Source organism: Alosa alosa, chromosome 10, assembly GCF_017589495.1.
Source record: "Alosa alosa isolate M-15738 ecotype Scorff River chromosome 10, AALO_Geno_1.1, whole genome shotgun sequence".
Classification (NCBI taxonomy): Eukaryota; Metazoa; Chordata; class Actinopteri; order Clupeiformes; family Clupeidae; genus Alosa; species Alosa alosa.
This window is the reverse complement of record NC_063198.1, coordinates 28,815,325-28,834,543: the sequence shown is the minus strand read 5'-3', so window position 1 is coordinate 28,834,543 and position 19,219 is coordinate 28,815,325. Positions and strand designations below refer to the sequence as shown.

Below are 19,219 nucleotides of genomic sequence, written 5' to 3'. Positions count from 1 at the left end.
CCTTGGTCACAAAGATGAAGGCCTTAGGACTGAACACCACCCTGTGTCACTGGATATTTGACTTCCTCACCAACCGTTCACAAGTGGTTAGAGTGGGGGTCTGACATCTGACTCATTAACCATCAGCACTGGTGCTCCCCAAGGCTGTGTTTTGAGTCCACTGCTGTACAACATCTACACACATGACTGCAAAGCCAACAGTAGTCATACCTCCATCATCAAGTTTGCAGATGACACAGTGATCTTGGGCCTGATTAGTAACAACAATGAACAGTTCTACTTGGATCAGGTTGATGAGGTGGCACAGTGGTGTCAATCTAACAGCTTGACACTGAATATCAATAAAACCAAGGAAATGGTAGTGGATTACAGAAGGCAGCAGCAGAACTACAGTTACACCCCACTAATGATCAGCGGGCAACCTGTAGAGAGAGTCACAAGTTTTAAATACCTTGGTGTCCACATTACTGAAGACTTAACATGGACTGTTAACACTCAATATGTTCTGAAGAAGTCCAGACAACGACTCTACTTCCTTCGTCAGCTAAGGAAATTCAAAGTTTCTACATCCATCATGAAGGCCTTCTACACTTCAGCGGTTGAGAGTGTTCTAACTGGTAGCATCATCACCTGGTATGGGAACTCCACAGTTAGAGATTGTAGTACTCTGCAGAGAGTAGTGCTCAGCTGAACGCACTATAAGAACTCAACTCCTTGCTCTACAAGATATCTATTCCAGAAGAGTACTCCTAAGAGCCCAAAAGATTCTGAAGGACTCTTCTCATCCTAACAATGGATTATTCCTACCGCTGAAATCAAGAAGACGCCTATGTAGTCACAAAGCCAGAACTGAGAGACTCAGGAGAAGTTTTATCCCCAGGCCATCCGAACTCTGAACTCACACTATACTGACTTTGCACACATTCCTCCTCAGCACTCTCAAACATTTCCCAACTCTGAACTCACACTATACTGACTTTGCACTCATTCACTCCTCAGCACTCATGACCCCCACACACACACACACACACACACCCACACACACCTACAAGACTTTTAGCACTTTTACATCCCTCTCCCTATGCTACAGACCTTTTATTTATTTTCTTATTTCATCACACGTCAAAACACACACACACACACACACACACACACACACACACACACACACACATATCTGACTTTCTCCAACTTTTGCACACTTTTTTATTTATTATTTTTGATTTCTCCTCCATCTACCCATGTCCTTGATTGCCTAGCCTTTCTGCCCCCACCCCCACCCCCCCCCCATCCCCAACACACACACTTACATCATCACTGTCATCACTTCACATACATACAGCACTCCTCTACATACTTGCTGCACACTGCCCCCACATACACAGCACATTGTCTTCAGGATCTTCTCCAACACACATCCTCTACATACTTACAGCACACTGCCCCCACCTACCCACACACACACACTACACACACACACACACAGTCACTGCTCCACTCCCGCCCACACACACATCTTCACTGTCATCACTCACATACATTACATACAGTTATCTGCTTTGTCTGGTGGGTCCCTGACCCCCCAACACACACACTTACATCACTGCTTGCTACAGGTGGAAGCCTCATCTACATACTTGCTGCACACTGCCCCCCACATACACAGCACATTGTCTTCGGGATCTTCTCCCAACACACATCCTCTACATACTTACAGCACTGCCCCCACCTACCCACACACACACACTACACACACACACACACAGTCACTGCTCTTTTTAACTCTGCCACATACATTACATACAATTACTCTGCTTGCAATAGGTCCCTTTGACCCCCAAACACACACACTTTACATCATCACTGTCATCACTTCACATACATACAGCACACTGCTTGCTACAGTAAGCCTCCTCTACATACTTGCTGCACACTGCCCCCCACATACACAGCACATTGTCTTCAGGGATCTTCTCCAACACACATCCTCTACATACTTACAGCACACTGCCCCCACCTACCCACTACACACACACACACACACAGTCACTGCTCCTCCCCTCCGCCCACACACACACATCTTCACTGTCATCACTCATACATTACATACAGTACTCTGCTTGCAATAGTAAGTCCCTGCCCCCCTACATACACAGCACATTATTTCATCAGGAAGCTTCTCCAACACACATCCCCAACATACTTACAGCACACTGCCCCAATACACAGCACATTGTCTCATGAGGAAGCTCTCAACACACATATTGCACACTGCCCTCCCCCACATACACAGCACACTATCCCATCTCCCCCTGTCATCCCCAACACACACACAAGACCCTGGCAGTTGGGTTAGCCCCTTGAGCCGTGGATCTGCCCAAGGTTTCTTCCTTGGTAAGGGAGTTTTCCTTGCCCCTGTTGCTCTTGGGTGCTCCTTGTTGGTGCCCCCACCCATCCCAATCCTCCCCACCTTTTTTTTATGCAGCCCTTGCCACTTAATCTACTAAACCCCTCTTCTACTGCACTTTTTTACCCCCTCCCATTAATGCACAAATAGGCTGACACCAGACATAATTTCACTGCATTTCTTACTTCCAGTAACTATATGCATGTGACAATAAACTTCCTTGTATCCTTGTATCCTTGTATCACAATTCAATGCATAATTGAACGCTAACATAATGTTTTACACACGCTTGTGTGCAGACATAACATTTGAGGAGGGGGGGAAATGTTAATCAGATTTTCAGACATGAAATTTGGATTGAAAGTCCTGTAAGTGCCCAGGGCGAGAACGAGTGCGAACAGGTCGCGGAGAGCCATGAGGCTGAGGTTGGGCAATGTGTGATGAATAGGGACCAGTCCCGGAAGGCAGATCAAGAGGCGTGTCGGGGACCTGTGGGGGAGCTATCTGAGGCGTCGGGACGTCCTGCCAAGCTGGAGGCAGGATTTGGGGTGTCACCACCGTTGTATGTGGCGGAGGGGGCACCCTGCGGAGGCGGCTTAAGTGCCACCGAGTGCCATCATTCAGTGAGAATGTGGCTGCACCCAACTGGCGGGTGACTTGGAGAGGGGAGGACCAAGATGAGGCCAGTTTGTTGCCTCTGTGGGGCCTGCGGACCCTGACCCAATCTGAGACGCTGATGTCGGGAACCTTAACGCGTGCTGACAGGTCATTTCTTTCCTTCATCCGCCTCTGCCGACGGGCAACAGAGGCCTTGACCCCAGGGGGTGGCCCTTGAGGTATGACGGGGCTGAGGCGGTCGAGGGGAAGACGGAGCTCAGGGCCAAGCATGAGAGACGCTGGGGAGACACCTGTTGTTGAGTGTTGAGTGGCTCTGTAATGAAGAAGCGTGTGCCGTATGGCCAGTGGAAAGGTCCATCCCTGGACCATGTGCGCTCTGAGGCTGTTCTTCAGTGACTGGTGGAACCGTTCAACACCACCATTGGCTTGGGGGTGATGGTAAGCTGTACGGACATGACGGATGCCTTTGCTTTTGAGGTAAGACGTGAACTCTGTAGAGACAAGTTGAGGGCCATTGTCAGTAGTCATGTTGTTTGGGATGCCCCAGCGGGAGAAAAGAGAGTCCAGGAAGTTGATTATCACCTGAGAGGTCACCGAGCCAGTGGTGATGAGCTCAGGCCATTTCGTGTGAAGGTCATATACAACCACAAGAAAGCGTTGATGGTGGGGAACCCCCTGTATCTCACCGCATATGTCCAGCTGTAGGTGGTCCCAGGGCTGAGAAGGCCAAGCAAGAGGTTGTAGAGGTGGAGGAGCCTGGTGACCGGTCTTACCACTCAAGAGGCAGGCAGGACAGTCTTTCACCAGGGCCTCAATATCCCTGTCTATCCCTGGCCACAATACCAGGTCCCTGCAGCGCTGCTTCAGCTTCACGATAGGTGGCCCTCGTGAGCCATGGTCAAGACACGTGCGCGCAGAACGCTGGGAACCACTGTGCAAAGGCCACGCGCCACACAGGTGTCGTTCCAGCAGGACAGCTCTTGCTTCACCCTGGAAAATGCCGCCAGCTCTTCTGGCACCTCGCGAGGCCACCCGTTCTGGATGTAGGCACGGAGCTGAGAAAGGACAGGGTCCTGCTCAGATGCCTTCTTGAGCTCCTGTAGCGGTACAGTGGTCTGGAGGGGTGTGTGTAGCATCTGAACAATGTGCTGTGTTTCAATATTTGTATTATTTGGGGCCAGGAATGAAACTGTTTAGGGAACCAGTTGTGTTTCTACCTCTTCTTATTAGGGGACAAGCTGTGATGCTGTACAGGCACCTAATTGGGGGCCAAGCAGCGAAGCTTCGAAGCAGCGAATTTCCCAACAGTAAAAAGTTGGGAAATTTGGCACATTGATTCGGTACAGTAATATGATTATAATATGATATGATATGATACTAAGTTTCATGTCAAGTGCTCTAGCGCCCCCAATTAAGTAACTATAATCAGACCAGATTACAATGAAAAAAATGTGTAATCAGATTACAGTTACATTGTTGGGGATTACCTGATTACATTTTATCATGCAAACAATGCAACTTTTTTATGACAGCCTAGCTATCTTTTAATTTGACAAGCAGTTAATTCGGATGTTCACTTTTTAGACTTTTTTAAGATATAGTTAAAAACAAAATGATTCATACCCCTGGCAAGTATTGATTTTTTTCTTGACCAATATGTTTGTTCTTACTTAAAATGATACTTGCACATGACAAAAGGTTGCAAGACAATGTGGTAAAAACATGGAATAAATTGTTTTTGGGTTTTTATCTTTTTAACATTTTTATGAAAAATTGCGTGTTCAAAATTATTCATACCCTTTGTAAACAATCACTGGAAACATCTTTATTTACCACCACAGCTCTCAAAATGGTTCATATAATACCCACCAAGCCTCTTCATGTCTCCACAATGATTGTAGACTGCACCTTTTTAGCAGCAATCTGGGGTTTGAGGCAGGAAAGATTATTTGCCATCACTTTGGCCTTGTGCTCACTTTTTTGACGGATTGAGGTCCGCTCTAAAATGTTGATATTGTTCTCTGTTAACCATTTCTTGCCTTGTTTGGCTGTATGTTTTGGATCATTGTGTGGTTTAATGTTCAAATGCTGCCTTTTGGGGCAGCCATGGCCTACTGGTTAGGGCTTCGGCCTTTGGGCTTGCTGGTTCGACTTCACTAATTCACGGATTGGGATAAATGCAGAGACCAAATGTCCCTCACGGGATCAAAAGTGGGGTGGTGGGGTCTTTAGCTAATGGGCATATTTATTGAAGTAATCCTAAAGTAATCAGATTACGTTACATGTTTTTGGTAATCCAACTGATTACGTTACTGACCCAACCCTGGATTTCATCAAAAACACTTAAAAGTTTTCACAGGTCACAAAATTTTACCAATTTTCACGAAACTTGACGCAGATGATTGTCAGATCATGACTCACAAACACATTGCGTTTTGGAGCCATATTCAAAACCTGTCGCCTGTCACGACCAATCAAGTCAAACAGGAAGTGAAGTGAAATCTCAGCAAAGCTTTCACAGATCAAAACCAAACTAAGTACATGGGGTCAGGACCCAATAAGGAGGAGGCTCAATAAATTTGATGACTTTTGACCTATAGGTGACGCTATAATAAACAAAATTACATTTTGGCCTGTAACGGGTGATGTGTTTAGAATTAAAATTAATAGTGGTGTCTGTTAATACTGTGGGAGGTACTAAGGCCGACAGATGTGAATATTTGATGTCAACGTAATTGATCCGGCTGCCATATTGGATTTAATCAAAAACACCTAAAAGTTTTCAAAGGTCACAAAGTTTGTTCGATTTTCACGAATCTTGACGCAGATCATCGTCAGACAATGCCTCATAAACACATTGCTTTTTAGAGCCATATTCAAAACCCGTCGCCCGTCAATCAAGTCACAACCAATCAAGCCGCCAAACAGGAAGTGAAGTTATATCTCAGCAAGGCGTTCACGTATCAAAACCAAAGTTGGTACATTTGGTCAGGACCCAATAAGGAGGAGGCTCAATAAATTTGATGACTTTTGACCTATAGATGGCGCTGTAATTTGTAATTATAACTATAATGTTTGCCCGATTTTCACGAAACTTGATACAGATGATCCTCAGACCATGCCTCACATACGCATTGCATTTTGGAGCCATATTCAAAACCAGACGCCCGTCACGACCAATTGGCAAAGCCGCCAAACAGGAAGTGGCCTCATAATTCAGCAATACTTTGACATATAGAAACCAAAGTTGGTACATGGGGTCAGGATCCAATAAAGAAGAGGCTCAATATATCTGGTGACTTTTGACCACTATGGGGGCACTATAATCACAGTAAATGAGTGCATATCTCGCCAATGCTTTCACATATCAAAACCAAACTTGGTTCATGGACTCGGGACCACATCCAGAAGACGCTCAATATATTTAGTGACCTTTGACCACTAGGGGCGCTATAATTATCAACACTTTCTCATATCGATACCAAACGTAGTGTGTGGACTCGTGACTACAACCTGAGGATGCACAATCATGGTGATGTTTGAGGTATGCGTATGTGTGGGGGGCTATTGGGGTATGTGGGGGAGAAGGTTTATCTGTGTATATGTGTGTGGTGGAGTTTGTGGGAGGTTAATTGGGTGTGTGTATAATGTAGCAACATTGTGTTGCCATGACTACTACTGCTCCACTACTGCTCAACTGCTTGGCCCCCTCATTGCTGCTTGCAGCTATATTTGTGACTACTTTTTCTTATTGGCGGCCAAACAGCCAAGCTGAGTAGGAATCCATTGTGTGTCTTCCTTTTCATATATTAGTCTTAGGCCTACTTAATATGCTTATATGCATCTTCTTTCCTCTTCTGCCACTGGAGTCTATAACAGCCTATAAAACAACTTGATAAAAATGTTCTAAAATTTAGCACACCTAGACATACCAGGATTTCTTCCATCAAGTGTGTGCACCTTGAAATGGACGATTTAATATCAGATTTTAAGTTTTTCACACCACAGATTTTGACCAGTTATCACAGTATTGACTACAGATCATCACACCAGTCCTCTATCTATCTATAGATGCATTATTGATTTTAAAAATCAGTAGCAGTAAGTGAAATTATATTTCAGAACGTGTTTGAATAAAATATAACAGTTCATAATTGCTGCCAGCCCCACTTGGGCCAAACTGCCAAACAGGTAATGATGGGCTAATCTTCAGCCTTTTCAGCATCTTGGTGCTTATTGGCCTGACATTTCCATGGCAACTATGCCCTGCTGGGCTGCCTCGTAATTGCTGCTTGCACTTGTCTGGCATATCCAACACTAAATTGAGTGAAATCCAAATGTAGACATTAAGTGGTGAGGATGGTGCCAAATATTAGTACTATTTGCAATGGGGTTCTATAGAATTTAATGGCAGAAGATAGAAGATGCATAAGAAGAAGAAAAGGTGGAAAAGAAAAGGTATCAACTTCCCCATCTGGCCCCCAATAACTAAATGTGAGATACTATGGGTGCCTACACAACTTCTGTACGTGGCCCTCGTAAGAAAAGATAGACACACAATGGATGTCTACATAGCTTGGCCCCCAACTGTTGATGGGATGCTACCAGAACCTTGACCAGTTATTACAGTATTGGGAAATTATTACATTATTGGGTTCTGAAACAAACATTTATTATAGTATTGGGAAGTAGAAGAAGAGATTTTCATTAGGCCACATTATTGGGAGTTGTTTACATTATTAGGATATTCTTAAGTTCTACCAACCCATCTCTCCCTCTCTTCTTTTTTAAGGATTTCTGACATGCATTTTCTAATAAAGGCCAGTAGATGGAAGCACTAATGTGTACAGATGATTCCATAGTGGTGCCAAAGTCACTCAACAGGTCAGGGGCGCATTTCCCAAAACCATAGTTGCTAACCTGTATTTTCTAAATATATAGCTAAAATCAAAGCATACCAAAAAAACAAAACATGATTTGGTGTATAAATAATATAAAAATAGGCCAATATGAATACATTGCCTGCAAAAAAAGTGGCTAAAATATTATTTAGTAAAAACTGCAGAAACCACAGAAATGTATTCGTATAGTCAAGTTTTGCAAAAAAAACCCCCAGAAATATGAAATCAAATATGTAGTAAAGCTGTTTAATTTAATTGAATTCAAATAGATATTTGAGGTGGGAACCCCTGATAGATTTAACATGGACTGACTCATATGCATGCATCTGGTAATCTGGTCAGCCAATATATAAAATATGGAATGTTTGACGTTTTGTGCATGTTGTACACTCACAGAGACAGCTAGAAGATAATCAAATATACATTTAAACAAATAGACACATTACTGCACATAAAACAGTACACTACACACAAAACAGTTGTTCAAGCTATGAAGCTATGTGAGGAAGGCAGGCATTAATCAGTAACCATGGTGACAACTGCTTCGTGTTTGATTGAGCTGCATAGGTGTCCAATAGTTTGGCTCTGCACCTACAGGCCCCACACCCTCCCTTTGGACAAAGAGTGCCCCCCACCCAACTTCATGGTGACATTCTGCCATGAGACTGAATATTTAGTCCATACTCAACAAGGTCTTAATCTAGATTAAGACTGTTGACTGTGTTATTTTTCCTAAAGGCTCAGTCAGTGTGCACAGTCTGTGCATGTTTATAAACACAGGATTGGTCAATAAGCCCTTGGCCTATGCAGTCAATGTGGGTATAATTGTCCAAAACCAGAAAGTAATTCTTTCTAATTGATCCAAGAAATGAAATGAAACATTATATCATCGATTTACTCAAGCAGTGCATTTTATGTTAAATAATAAATAAAAAAGTAAACAAAAAAAGCAAAGGTATCAAAATAACTAGGGCAATGTTGTTAGTTTAGTAGTCTATACATAAGGAGTGTTTTAAAAATGTAGAGGTATGTGGATGATATTACTATCTTCCATTCATTATTTTATTAATGTTCAATTGTTAATAGAGGTAAATACACATAGCGTTTAACACTTGCTGCCAGGATTAGCCTGTAGGATTAATAAGAGCATGTTGTGTAATAAAAAAAGGTATTCACCTTTAATGAAAATGACACAGTAATTAATTGCCATTAATTGAAAGGTTCAGATGAAGGAATTGGACTTTGAGCACAGGTTTTTGATGTTTTAACTTCTCAGTGAGTACTTCTATTCTATGGCTTTTTCCTACTTGTGTCACAGGTCTATGAGATGGGATCAATCAGTGTTGCCTGTGGACAATTAGACACAGTGGAACATTAAAGTGTGAGCCAGAAACCCTCTCCTGACACACTATAACTACTCAATTTACGTTTGGATTGTTGGTTTTTTCTCTCTGAACTTTGAATAGAAACCAGCTGTAACATCTGGTCTTTAATGTGTCACTGTGTTTCTGTGAATTCTGTACGCGCCACGGCCAGGTTTATTGGCCATGTTGAACGAAGCTTGACCCATGCTTAGTGCCTCCTCATTACCAGACCTCCGGTTCCGAGCAGGTTTTCTGGAAGGAATGAGACAGTTTTCAATCTAAACATTAACCGAGGGTCCGTTAGTTCAACCTAAGACCTCACTTCTATCTTCCCATGCATATCTAAAATTGAAAACTGTGCTGAATGATCCACTGCCTTGGATCAAGAGCCATGCTCTTGTAGGAAAATCATCATAACACATTTGTGTCATTGCTTGTATTAATGTGCTCTTGCGGTACCTCAGAGCGTACATTTCCACTCATGTTGTGTTTTCTTCACAGTTTATGCAGGTGAAATGACAACTCCATTAGATCATTAACAACTCTATAGTCATTACCCTATGAAATGGCTGGGCATTGAAAGTGACCAGTGAAATCACAGAAATATCCTATTGGGCCCTATTTTAAATTGGGGGCAAAGTGTAAAATATAAAAGTGTAACTAATTTAATTACACAGCAAAATTGTGTTGATCAATGCGTCCAAATGCCACACAATAGCTTTAGTTCATGCATAAGACACTTTGCACATTAAGCGGCTTTGCCATTTGCCCGTCAAAAAAAACAAAAAAAAAACGGTCCAAAATATAAAAAAACTGTCTCCACTGAGAACCTTGGCAACTGTGCCAAGGCAACTATAACCAATATATTATTGTATATAATCAATAACTCAACTGCGCTTTAAATAGCTCAATTTACTGAAATTTACCTTTGGCATGTTCATAAATACATTGGTAGAAAACTTGCTAACTGATTAACAAAAGAAGCAGTCAGTACACAGACACGTCTGTGGGCTTTCCTTACTATTCTGTTCCTATGCGGAAATCATGGCCTCCTACACTCTTGCCAAATTCACGCACAACAACAAAATTGCAATGGATTTTGCTACAGGCATTTTCAGATCTGTGGAGGTCCATCGACTCGAGAAGATACTATTATTTAAGGGATGCTGCTTTAAAGTGTTTCCCCCCACAGTGCCAAGAGAGCAAGCAGCGGCTAGCGTTGATATCAGAGGGAGCCAGGAAGCCATAGCTGGGGGCTTCATACACTCTGTCATTTTTACAACAAATAGTTTGCCTCACTCATGGGGAGGACACACAAAATAAAGGAAAACCATCAAGAATGTGTATATATCATTTTCATAACAGTTTGGACTGTTATAAACAGTTCAAACATCCTTCAAGCTCTACAGAATAATAATATACTTCGCTCTGTATCACTAATTAAAGGAATATGTACATTTATGGACATTATGAATTGTCAAATAGTTATAAATGCAAACAAATGGTGGTCAGCACACCTCATTTCAGCTGCCAATCCACTTTTGGAATTTTCCTCAGCATCATAATTTGCAATTTCATTTCTGGGGGAAGGAATGTCTACTAAAACATGTGGACGTGTGTGTGACATGTATACGAGAGGACAATCATCTTGACTGTGTGGGTTAGATCTACAGAATATCCAGCTTTCTCTCCTGTACATTTCATGACACCTTCATTTGTGGTATTTATCAACCACTTCAGGCTAAGAGTATTGAGGAATTTGTGATGTATTTCAGATAACATAATCACATAATTTAGTTCAATCTATTATAATTAACAAACAATTGAATTAAATAACATTTGCCAAAACTATTTTAGTTAGGATCATGCAAAAACAGTTAACTGTATTAATGATTTAGTAATAGATTGCCCATACGATCTCAGTGCTTTAGTGTACTGTATGTGACATAAAACATGGCTGCCATGTTATAGCTTACTCATGGTTAAACCTACTCTAAACCAACCAAATCCTGCAAGTTTATCACATGACAGGACATTCCTTTCACATACTTCACAATGTCTATTTCCATATGGAACATAGTGTCTTGCATATGGATTCTTATGAATAGTGCTTTGTTGATTAAAACACTGCAATGAAATTGATAATAAATAAAAAATATAATAAATCTAGTTTTGTGCAGGGGAAATAAAGTCTCTGTTATCATGTGCAATTCTTTTTTCTTAAATAAAAAAAAAGCCTTTTTATATCTTGATCCGTCATTAACTGTCGATCCGTCAGAAGTCCACGTAATCCATCACTCCAATTGATTCCAAGCAAGCATTCCACTTGTATCTATACTGCAGAGCCACTCAGTCTGTTTCTGTCGAAAAGCACACGCGTTTCTGTGCTGTTGAGTTTGGTTCAGCAGCCTGGGTAACCCATGCGACAGTAGCAGACGGTCTTGAAGATGCGACAGTGGCACTGGGCGCAGTACTCGCAGCAGACGGCGTCGGGCGTCTTGCAGCTGCCCCATAAGGACACACAGTTGGCCGGGGGAGTGGGCCGTTTGCTCTTGGGGCTGAACTTGTTCTGCTCAGAGGAAGACACCGTGTCTGAGGTTTGTCCAGCAAAAAAAATTCCGAAGTCGCATATGCTTTCAAGGATGTATGCTATAGGGTAAGGTACATCTCATCTTTAAAAATGGAGGTAAAATGGAATTCTGTATAGACTACTGATATAATCAACTGTCAAGTGCAAATAAATGGCCATTGGACATATAGCCAAGACAACAAGCAATTTTTGATGTATTTCAGATGCCACAGCATTTAAATCCACCTATTATAATCACAGAATACTTAAATGACATTGTCCAAAAGCCTGCAGAAATTCATTATTTAGGAGTTATCTATACACACTCAACAGTACCAGTGTGATAATATATATGATCATATAAAGTCAAACCTACCCTAACCCAACCAAATCCTGTAAGTTTATCACATGACATGTTCCATTCACAATCTTTACAACCTCTATTTTCATGGGACATAGTACATCTTGGATGGATTCTTACAAATGATGCTTTGTTAATTAGAATAATAGTGAAAGATAATTTTTCAAATACAAATGTAAGGTTGGATTTTTTACAGGCTGCTGATATAATCAAACTGTTGAATAATAATATATTTATATGCTTAAAAATACATAATAAAATGTATGTCAAGTATTCAAGTATCTAGTATCTTTGTACTTAGTGGCCTACAGCATCTGTAAAATTACTGACAATCTGCTAAACAACATGAGAATGTAAGTACAGTGTAAATTACCTTCTTTTGTCTCTTCTCTGCTTTTGTTTTGTTTTTCTTTGCATTTTTAGGTAATTCTGAAAAAGACAGACACATGTTTTCAGAACATCCTTAGTGTGTGGACTGGCCTTAAGAAAGCAGCACTGGGCACGCTTACAAGCAGGCACACGCCTAATATGAAGAATATGAGTGTTGACCCGATAGGTCGCTCTGAGCTCACTAATAAGAAAAACTCGTCTCCGAGTGCATACTCCCCTCTTCCTGTGTATGCACGGTAAAGCTACAGCGTCTGATTCAGTCGCTACAAACGAAAGGGTTACACTGGATCAATGCTGTACTTTTTTGCTCAACCCAACCACATAGCAGTGTATGTCTATTTTTTTTTTGTGACAAATTAAGCGTATCTGTGAAAATAATAAAATATGGAGCCGCGACTGGAATTTGAATGGACATTAGCCAGGATTACCGACGATGAGGACTGGGGGAGTGTGGGGTTGAGTGTGCTCCTGCAGGGCGTCCATGGGAGACTCGTTGGTGTTTCTGACCCGTTCCTCCAGCAGCATGTGTGCGTACACCACCACACAACCCGTCGAGCTCAGGACCAGGCAGCACAGCAGAAATCTGGAGTCCATTTTAACAGAATCTGTGGGGCAGATGGAGAATTATTACAATGATTACTATATATGTGAAATATAAATGTCACAAACGACTCAGTTTGAAATTGTGCATGTTTGAAAATACAAGACTTAACTAAAGGCAGATTTAAAAAGAGGTAGGTGGCAGGAAATGGTTGCTGGTGATTTTTTGACGGGGGATTTCGAAATCCACACTTTGCTTATGTTTTGTTCCACACATCTTAATATTTTCATATATACTTATGATGTGAATTATGACAGAGGCAGATTCTTCCCACATGTGTTGTGCTTTAGCGAAATAGGTATTTTGAAAACAAGAGACAATTTATTTGAAAATGTTAAAGCTATATTTTGAAAATATAGTAGACTATTCCCTATGATCACCACCTTGCTAAACCCATATTTTTTTGTGTTTATGTGGTTTTATCATTTAGAAAAAGTTTTCTTTTACATCTATGTAACAGTTTGGAAATAATCTGTTTATGATTACATTTTCCAAATTCTTAACAGATATGATTTAAAAATTTGTTTTGTATATGAGCAATCACAGCAGCAGTTTTATAACAGAAAATCTATTAAAACTTTTCACATTAATCAGTGCATATTGTGAGATAGTGTCATTTTGTAGTCTATACATTTCCTTAGATTTTTCCAGTTTCAAATTATCAGAATAAAAGAATTCAGTTTAAGATAATAAAAAGAAACGCATAATGCCAGAACAAAAAACAAATGTTTGAAAACATTTTCTCAGATTGAAAACGTAACATTAAAGCTTTTGAAATTGGGAATATAATGAAAATAATATGAAAAAACAGCAGACATATTTATATTCAACTGATTTCACATATATTTGACACACAACCATTAATCACAGTAATATACCACATGGATAAACTTTCATGCAAATGTAAATCCAGTATTTTAGAGGTTTTGTATCTTAACTAACAGCAATTAATAATACATGTATACCACTAGACATGAACTTTCTTAGCACAAACTGAAAAGCAAGCATCAAGATAGATATTTCTTGCAGGTACCTGTGGCACAGATGACAAGCCAGTTCCTCGACTGTTTTCTCCCCAGTGTTATAATCAGATGCTCCCAACACTGAAAGGAGACAAAAATGTCAAAGAGACAATATAACCCAGTGATTCGAGACGAGAATCAGGTCCATCAGAATGGGCGGGGAGAGAAAAGAAGTGTTGGGTTGTTTCGAGAAGAACAGATTTTCATCTCTCTCCAGACTCCCACAGCCTGAAAAGGAGTCCTGCAAATTTGGGGGAGAGATACTGAGTTTGTTTAACAAGGGGGCAGATACAGGATTGCTCAAACTCTGGTCTGGTATAGGAGCTGATTAAAGGCTTCTTTTATGGCGACTTTTATAAGGCCCTACAGAAGAAATGCTTATCTGAAAAGTTTTCAAATTAATCTGACTCTGAAATACAGCTTTGACATTTACTGCAAACAAGGTCTTTCCTGCGAACTTCTCTCTACCTTCTCTCTCATCTCAAAATAGTATTTTAGGCGTCATTTCACCTTTTCACCTTTTCTTCTATCTTGCTCAATACGAGATGGCCATAGATGCTATATTGATGTATACTACAAACAAGAAGGTTTCCTGATGAGACCAGAACTATGATGACACTATGACTATATTTTTTTTTTTTAAAAAAAAGCAATTTTCAACGAAGGAAAGGAAAAGGTGTTGATTTGAAGGAAGTCCTTTGAACTCCCACGTGATTAATTAATAGTTGTCAACCACTAAATTAGTTAGTATTTTGGCAATCGATTGATCAGTTTGAGTAATTTGTAAGGGAAATTCAGCTTCTTAAATTTGAATATGTTCTGGTTTACCTACTGCTCTGACAGAATGAAATATGTTTGGTGTGTAGACATTTGAGGGCTCTTGGGCTTTACAAAACACCAATTTCACAATTTCCTGACATTTAGACCAAACAACTCATCTATTAATCAAGAAAATACACATTATGATTATAATTATTAACAGCAGCCTGAGCATGGATACACGCCATCAATGTGCAAATCCACTCATGGTTAAACTTGGGATCTTGCTCATGTTATCAAACCATGATTTTGTCCAAGTTATCGAATTTGCTTAAGGTCATGTGTGGCAGAATTTGCATGCTGTTAGCCACATTGTCCATCAATAAAATAAGGGGTCTCTATTGTTGATATGTGTTTCCCTTTGAGGCAATAAAAACGTATAACAGCTTATCCAGCTATAAAGCAGAGATGAAAGGAGAAAAAAAGGGTGAAGAAATGACCAATGATTGCGACTTTGTTGAATGATTAATCAAGATTCATGATGAGGCAATGCGTACTCTGTAAGAACCAAGAGTAAGGGCGTGTGAACTTCCAACTAATTTGGATGGCCATTGCATCCCATGGGTTGTTACAGTTACGTCCCATCATGTTTCATATGATTTATTCTCTCCATCAGCCAGCCTTTCATCACTCAGAGCCAAACCACAGCCCTGATCTCTGAACCAAAGCAGAGTCTGCCCTCTTTGCTAGTACTCGGATAGGAGACTGCCTCGGAATGCTAGGGTCTGTAAGCTTTTTTCCAAAAATAGATGAAGATCCCAAGTTGGCAGAACTCTTGTCAAAACTTGAAAGCCTTTGTAAAGTCCAAAATAGTAGCTAGTTTGAGAAAACTCTCCAAAAGTCTTGCATCTGATCTGATCACAAGTAAACAAACTCAGGACTTTCATTGTTTATCCGAAGACTTTTACAAGTAACTTGTCTGTGCCTTGACTACAAACTGCTTTTGTCTGAGGTTTGAACACAAAGTTTATAGCAGTGCTTGAAGAAAAAGTAACTCATGTCCATGTGTCCATTTAAATCCAATAATCATCATTGTTATGGTATATATCATGAATACCAGGCCAGGTCCGTATCTGTCATTAATAGTGTAAAAATCCTCAGGATATGAGCAACGCTGTATATTTCATGTGATGCCAGTTATATTATAACATGAATATGGATTTGTGTCATGGGCGGATTAAGAGACATGTAAAACTCCTCCCCAGGCTGGGCGGGTATTGATCACCAATTACTAATTATGCATATACAGCATTACTTATACAGCCATTTATGCATCACTTGATGCAGGCACTGTTTTTGAGCTGATACCACCTTCTCTATATGGGCAACCTTGGTATGCAGGGCTATCATTCTTTTGATCTTAGATGAGGGCACCAGACAGTACTTGATAAGTACCCTAGCAAAGCTCTGGAAAAATCTTGAATGTTCTTGCTCCTGAGGAATGGGATATGGTTTTAAAAAGACACATGGATGAGATTAGACGGGGGTGGGGGGTTGGGGGTCATGAGAGATGTGAAGCTGTCCTACGTTAGTGGGTGTTGCATGGCACATGGCCTATCTCCACCATAGGATGAGCGCAAAGAGCAGAGCTTTGATGTAAGCACACCCCACGCTGGGAGTTGACGGGGCCCAAGACAAATTGCTTCATGCTGTGAAGGAAAAAAAATTGAACCTGAACGACTGAAGACTCTTCCCCTTATTTTTGTAATCTTTGTCATTTGCTTCTATTCAGCAACTCATAAAATTGGGAATGTGTGTGTCTGGGAGTGAGTTTTTGTTTGGTTTCTAAGAAGGTCACACACAACTCAGCGATGTTCAATATCACTTAATAATAATCTCAAATAAATTTGTAATTCTAGGATAACATGTTTAGCTAATATTGATTTTACAGTCTAGTATAAGTATAAGTATATATACTCTTTTGATCCCGTGAGGGAAATTTGGTCTCTGCATTTATCCCAATCCGTGAATTAGTGAAACACACTCAGCACACAGTGAACACACAGTGAGGTGAAGCACACACTAATCCCGGCGCAGTGAGCTGCCTGCAACAACAGCGGCGCTCGGGGAGCAGTGAGGGGTTAGGTGCCTTGCTCAAGGGCACTTCAGCCGCTTCCTACTGGTCGGGGTTCGAACCGGCAACCCTTCGGTTTCAAGGCCGAAGCGCTAACCAGTAGGCCACGGCTATAAATGATGATGAAAAATGTCAGTAGGCTATTACATTTGCGAGCACTGTCGGCACCTACATCAAACAAGTGTGAAACGCGTTCCCAGACCTGTCAACATGGTAGGAAGTCTCCATGCTGAGAGGAGAGTGCTCCCTATGGTTTGGGGCCCCATGTTAGCATACACTGCAGAGCCCAGCTGCAGAGAGCAGTGCAAAGAATTTATGTGAAATTTCAATGACCTCACAGATTGCTGACAGACAGGAGCAGGTCCAACACAGCAAGCTTTCGCCCTCCTGTTGTGACAAAGGATGTGCCGTAGCACATTTGTAGCCAACATGTAGCTTTCCCTCCGCTCCCTCCGCTCCCTCCGCTCCACTGCATGTCTACTTGGTACAAATCAATCTCACGCTCTTGTCATAATAACAGAAATCCTAAGGTTGTAAAACTACCAAAGCCAGACACAGGACAAAATGCTTTTCCCTTCTACAGGATAATAATAGTCCACTGTATTTATTTTGAGAGAATTAGGGCTTACTGTACATCGACTGTAGTCTAAATAAAATTAGCTTGAACTGTAACAATGGTTCTTAAACTGTGTCATATTGCACACTGTATGCTTTGAGAGATGGCCAAGTAAAGTTTGGAATTAGTCATATTTATGATGATTTACATAATCATATGCAATGCCTTGGAAATACTTATTTTCACCAATGGCCTTGTTAAAATCAAGGTCAGATAACCACTGAACAGTATACCTTTGACTGAACAGTTAACATGACCAGAAGCTTAGTGAGGAATTATGTTCAACTAGAAATGTGTGCACTCTAAGGCAGTAAACAGGCAGTCTGCAGCTAATGGAAATATTTGCCCTGTGGAGAGAAAGAGTCAGATTACTGATCATAATCTAAACATCTAAATCTCAACATCTAAACTAAACAGCAGTTTACAGCTTCAAATTTTCTGCATCCAGTTAAGATTATCAGAAGTTATCTTGAAGACCTCTTGGGTTATCAGTGCATCATAAGATGAAATTCCAAGAAAAACTATAGTTTAGTTGGAAGCAAATGAGACTTTTATTAGGGTTAACGAGAGTTGACAACCACACACTAGTAGTCTTACAAAAACATACCTGAAACATAATTCATAGTAGATTTTCCCTTTTGTCTGGGACAACACTCTTCACCTCTGTTTTGCATTTATGTTCAACCAGTGTCACACAGTTACTCAAGTTATAGCGATTTACACGGCTCAGTCAAAAGGATAATTATTTAATTGCATCTATTGTCTGCAAGAACCACATTCAGATTTCATGTCTTATTTGGTCTTATTGAGTAAGTATGGTTTTAGTTTTCCATGTAGCCATCCAATGCATCACTGAGAAGCTTGTCTCCTTTAAGAATTCTTCTCATTTTTTGCAGGATTTGTTTGTCAGAACAAATGCACAGGGGTCATGACTAAAATATAAATGCTTCCACTCCCAGGCATTCAAATACCACAGTTAAAAAAATGGGTACAGAGAAAAAAGAAAAAGTGCATATGTTTCCGTTTTAAGTAAATAGGTGAAGCCCATTATGTAGTTCTCCTTTCATACACTTTCAGAGAAGAAGCCTATGCTCACAATATGTTTTGAATGTTTGGTTTCAAGCCAAATGCATTATCAAGTTTCAGGCTCACAAATAATTGAATAATTCATCCCAAATATCACTTCCTGAATACAAAATCATTTTCCACCAACTGTTTTCAGCTGTTATTGACACAGGCACCATTTTGAAACCCAAGATACTGCTTAGTGGAAAGGATCACTGATTTATATTCTGTGGTTGAATGATTACTGTTTTTGAAAACTATACTACCAGGAAATGAAGAACAGAGTGGACAGAACGATTGTTTATGAGCAATTGCAGATACATAGTGGAGGTGGTGGGGGGTACAGCTTTTTGATGGCCAGCATGACAGCTTAAAGGGGTGGTTCAGGATTTTTGACTTAGGACCTCACTTC

General features: G+C 40.7%; 1 protein-coding gene across 1 annotated transcript; it reads right to left on the bottom strand.

Annotated features, from left to right (window-relative positions):
- Positions 1-10,747: 10,747 nt before the first annotated feature.
- asip1 (agouti signaling protein 1) lies at positions 10,748-14,303 on the bottom strand. The gene is made up of 4 exons (XM_048255483.1): positions 14,245-14,303; positions 13,039-13,215; positions 12,594-12,649; positions 10,748-11,859 (listed from the first exon to the last, which is right to left on the bottom strand). Exons 2-4 carry the CDS (start codon positions 13,202-13,204, stop codon positions 11,692-11,694), a joined length of 390 nt encoding a protein of 129 aa, XP_048111440.1. The 5' UTR covers positions 13,205-13,215; positions 14,245-14,303; the 3' UTR covers positions 10,748-11,691.
- Between the last annotated feature and the right edge of the window lie 4,916 nt (positions 14,304-19,219).

What these genes read in the sequence shown, in the direction of transcription:
- asip1 (XM_048255483.1), bottom strand. Translation starts at nt 13,204, where the DNA reads ATGGACTCCAGATTTCTGCTGTGCTGCCTGGTCCTGAGCTCGACGGGT. An exon ending in TCCCCCAGTCCTCATCGTCG is followed by an intron (nt 12,650 to 13,038) that starts GTAATCCTGGCT and finishes TGTCTTTTTCAG; the next exon opens with AATTACCTAAAAATGCAAAG. An exon ending in CAGAGAAGAGACAAAAGAAG is followed by an intron (nt 11,860 to 12,593) that starts GTAATTTACACT and finishes TCCTCTGAGCAG; the next exon opens with AACAAGTTCAGCCCCAAGAG.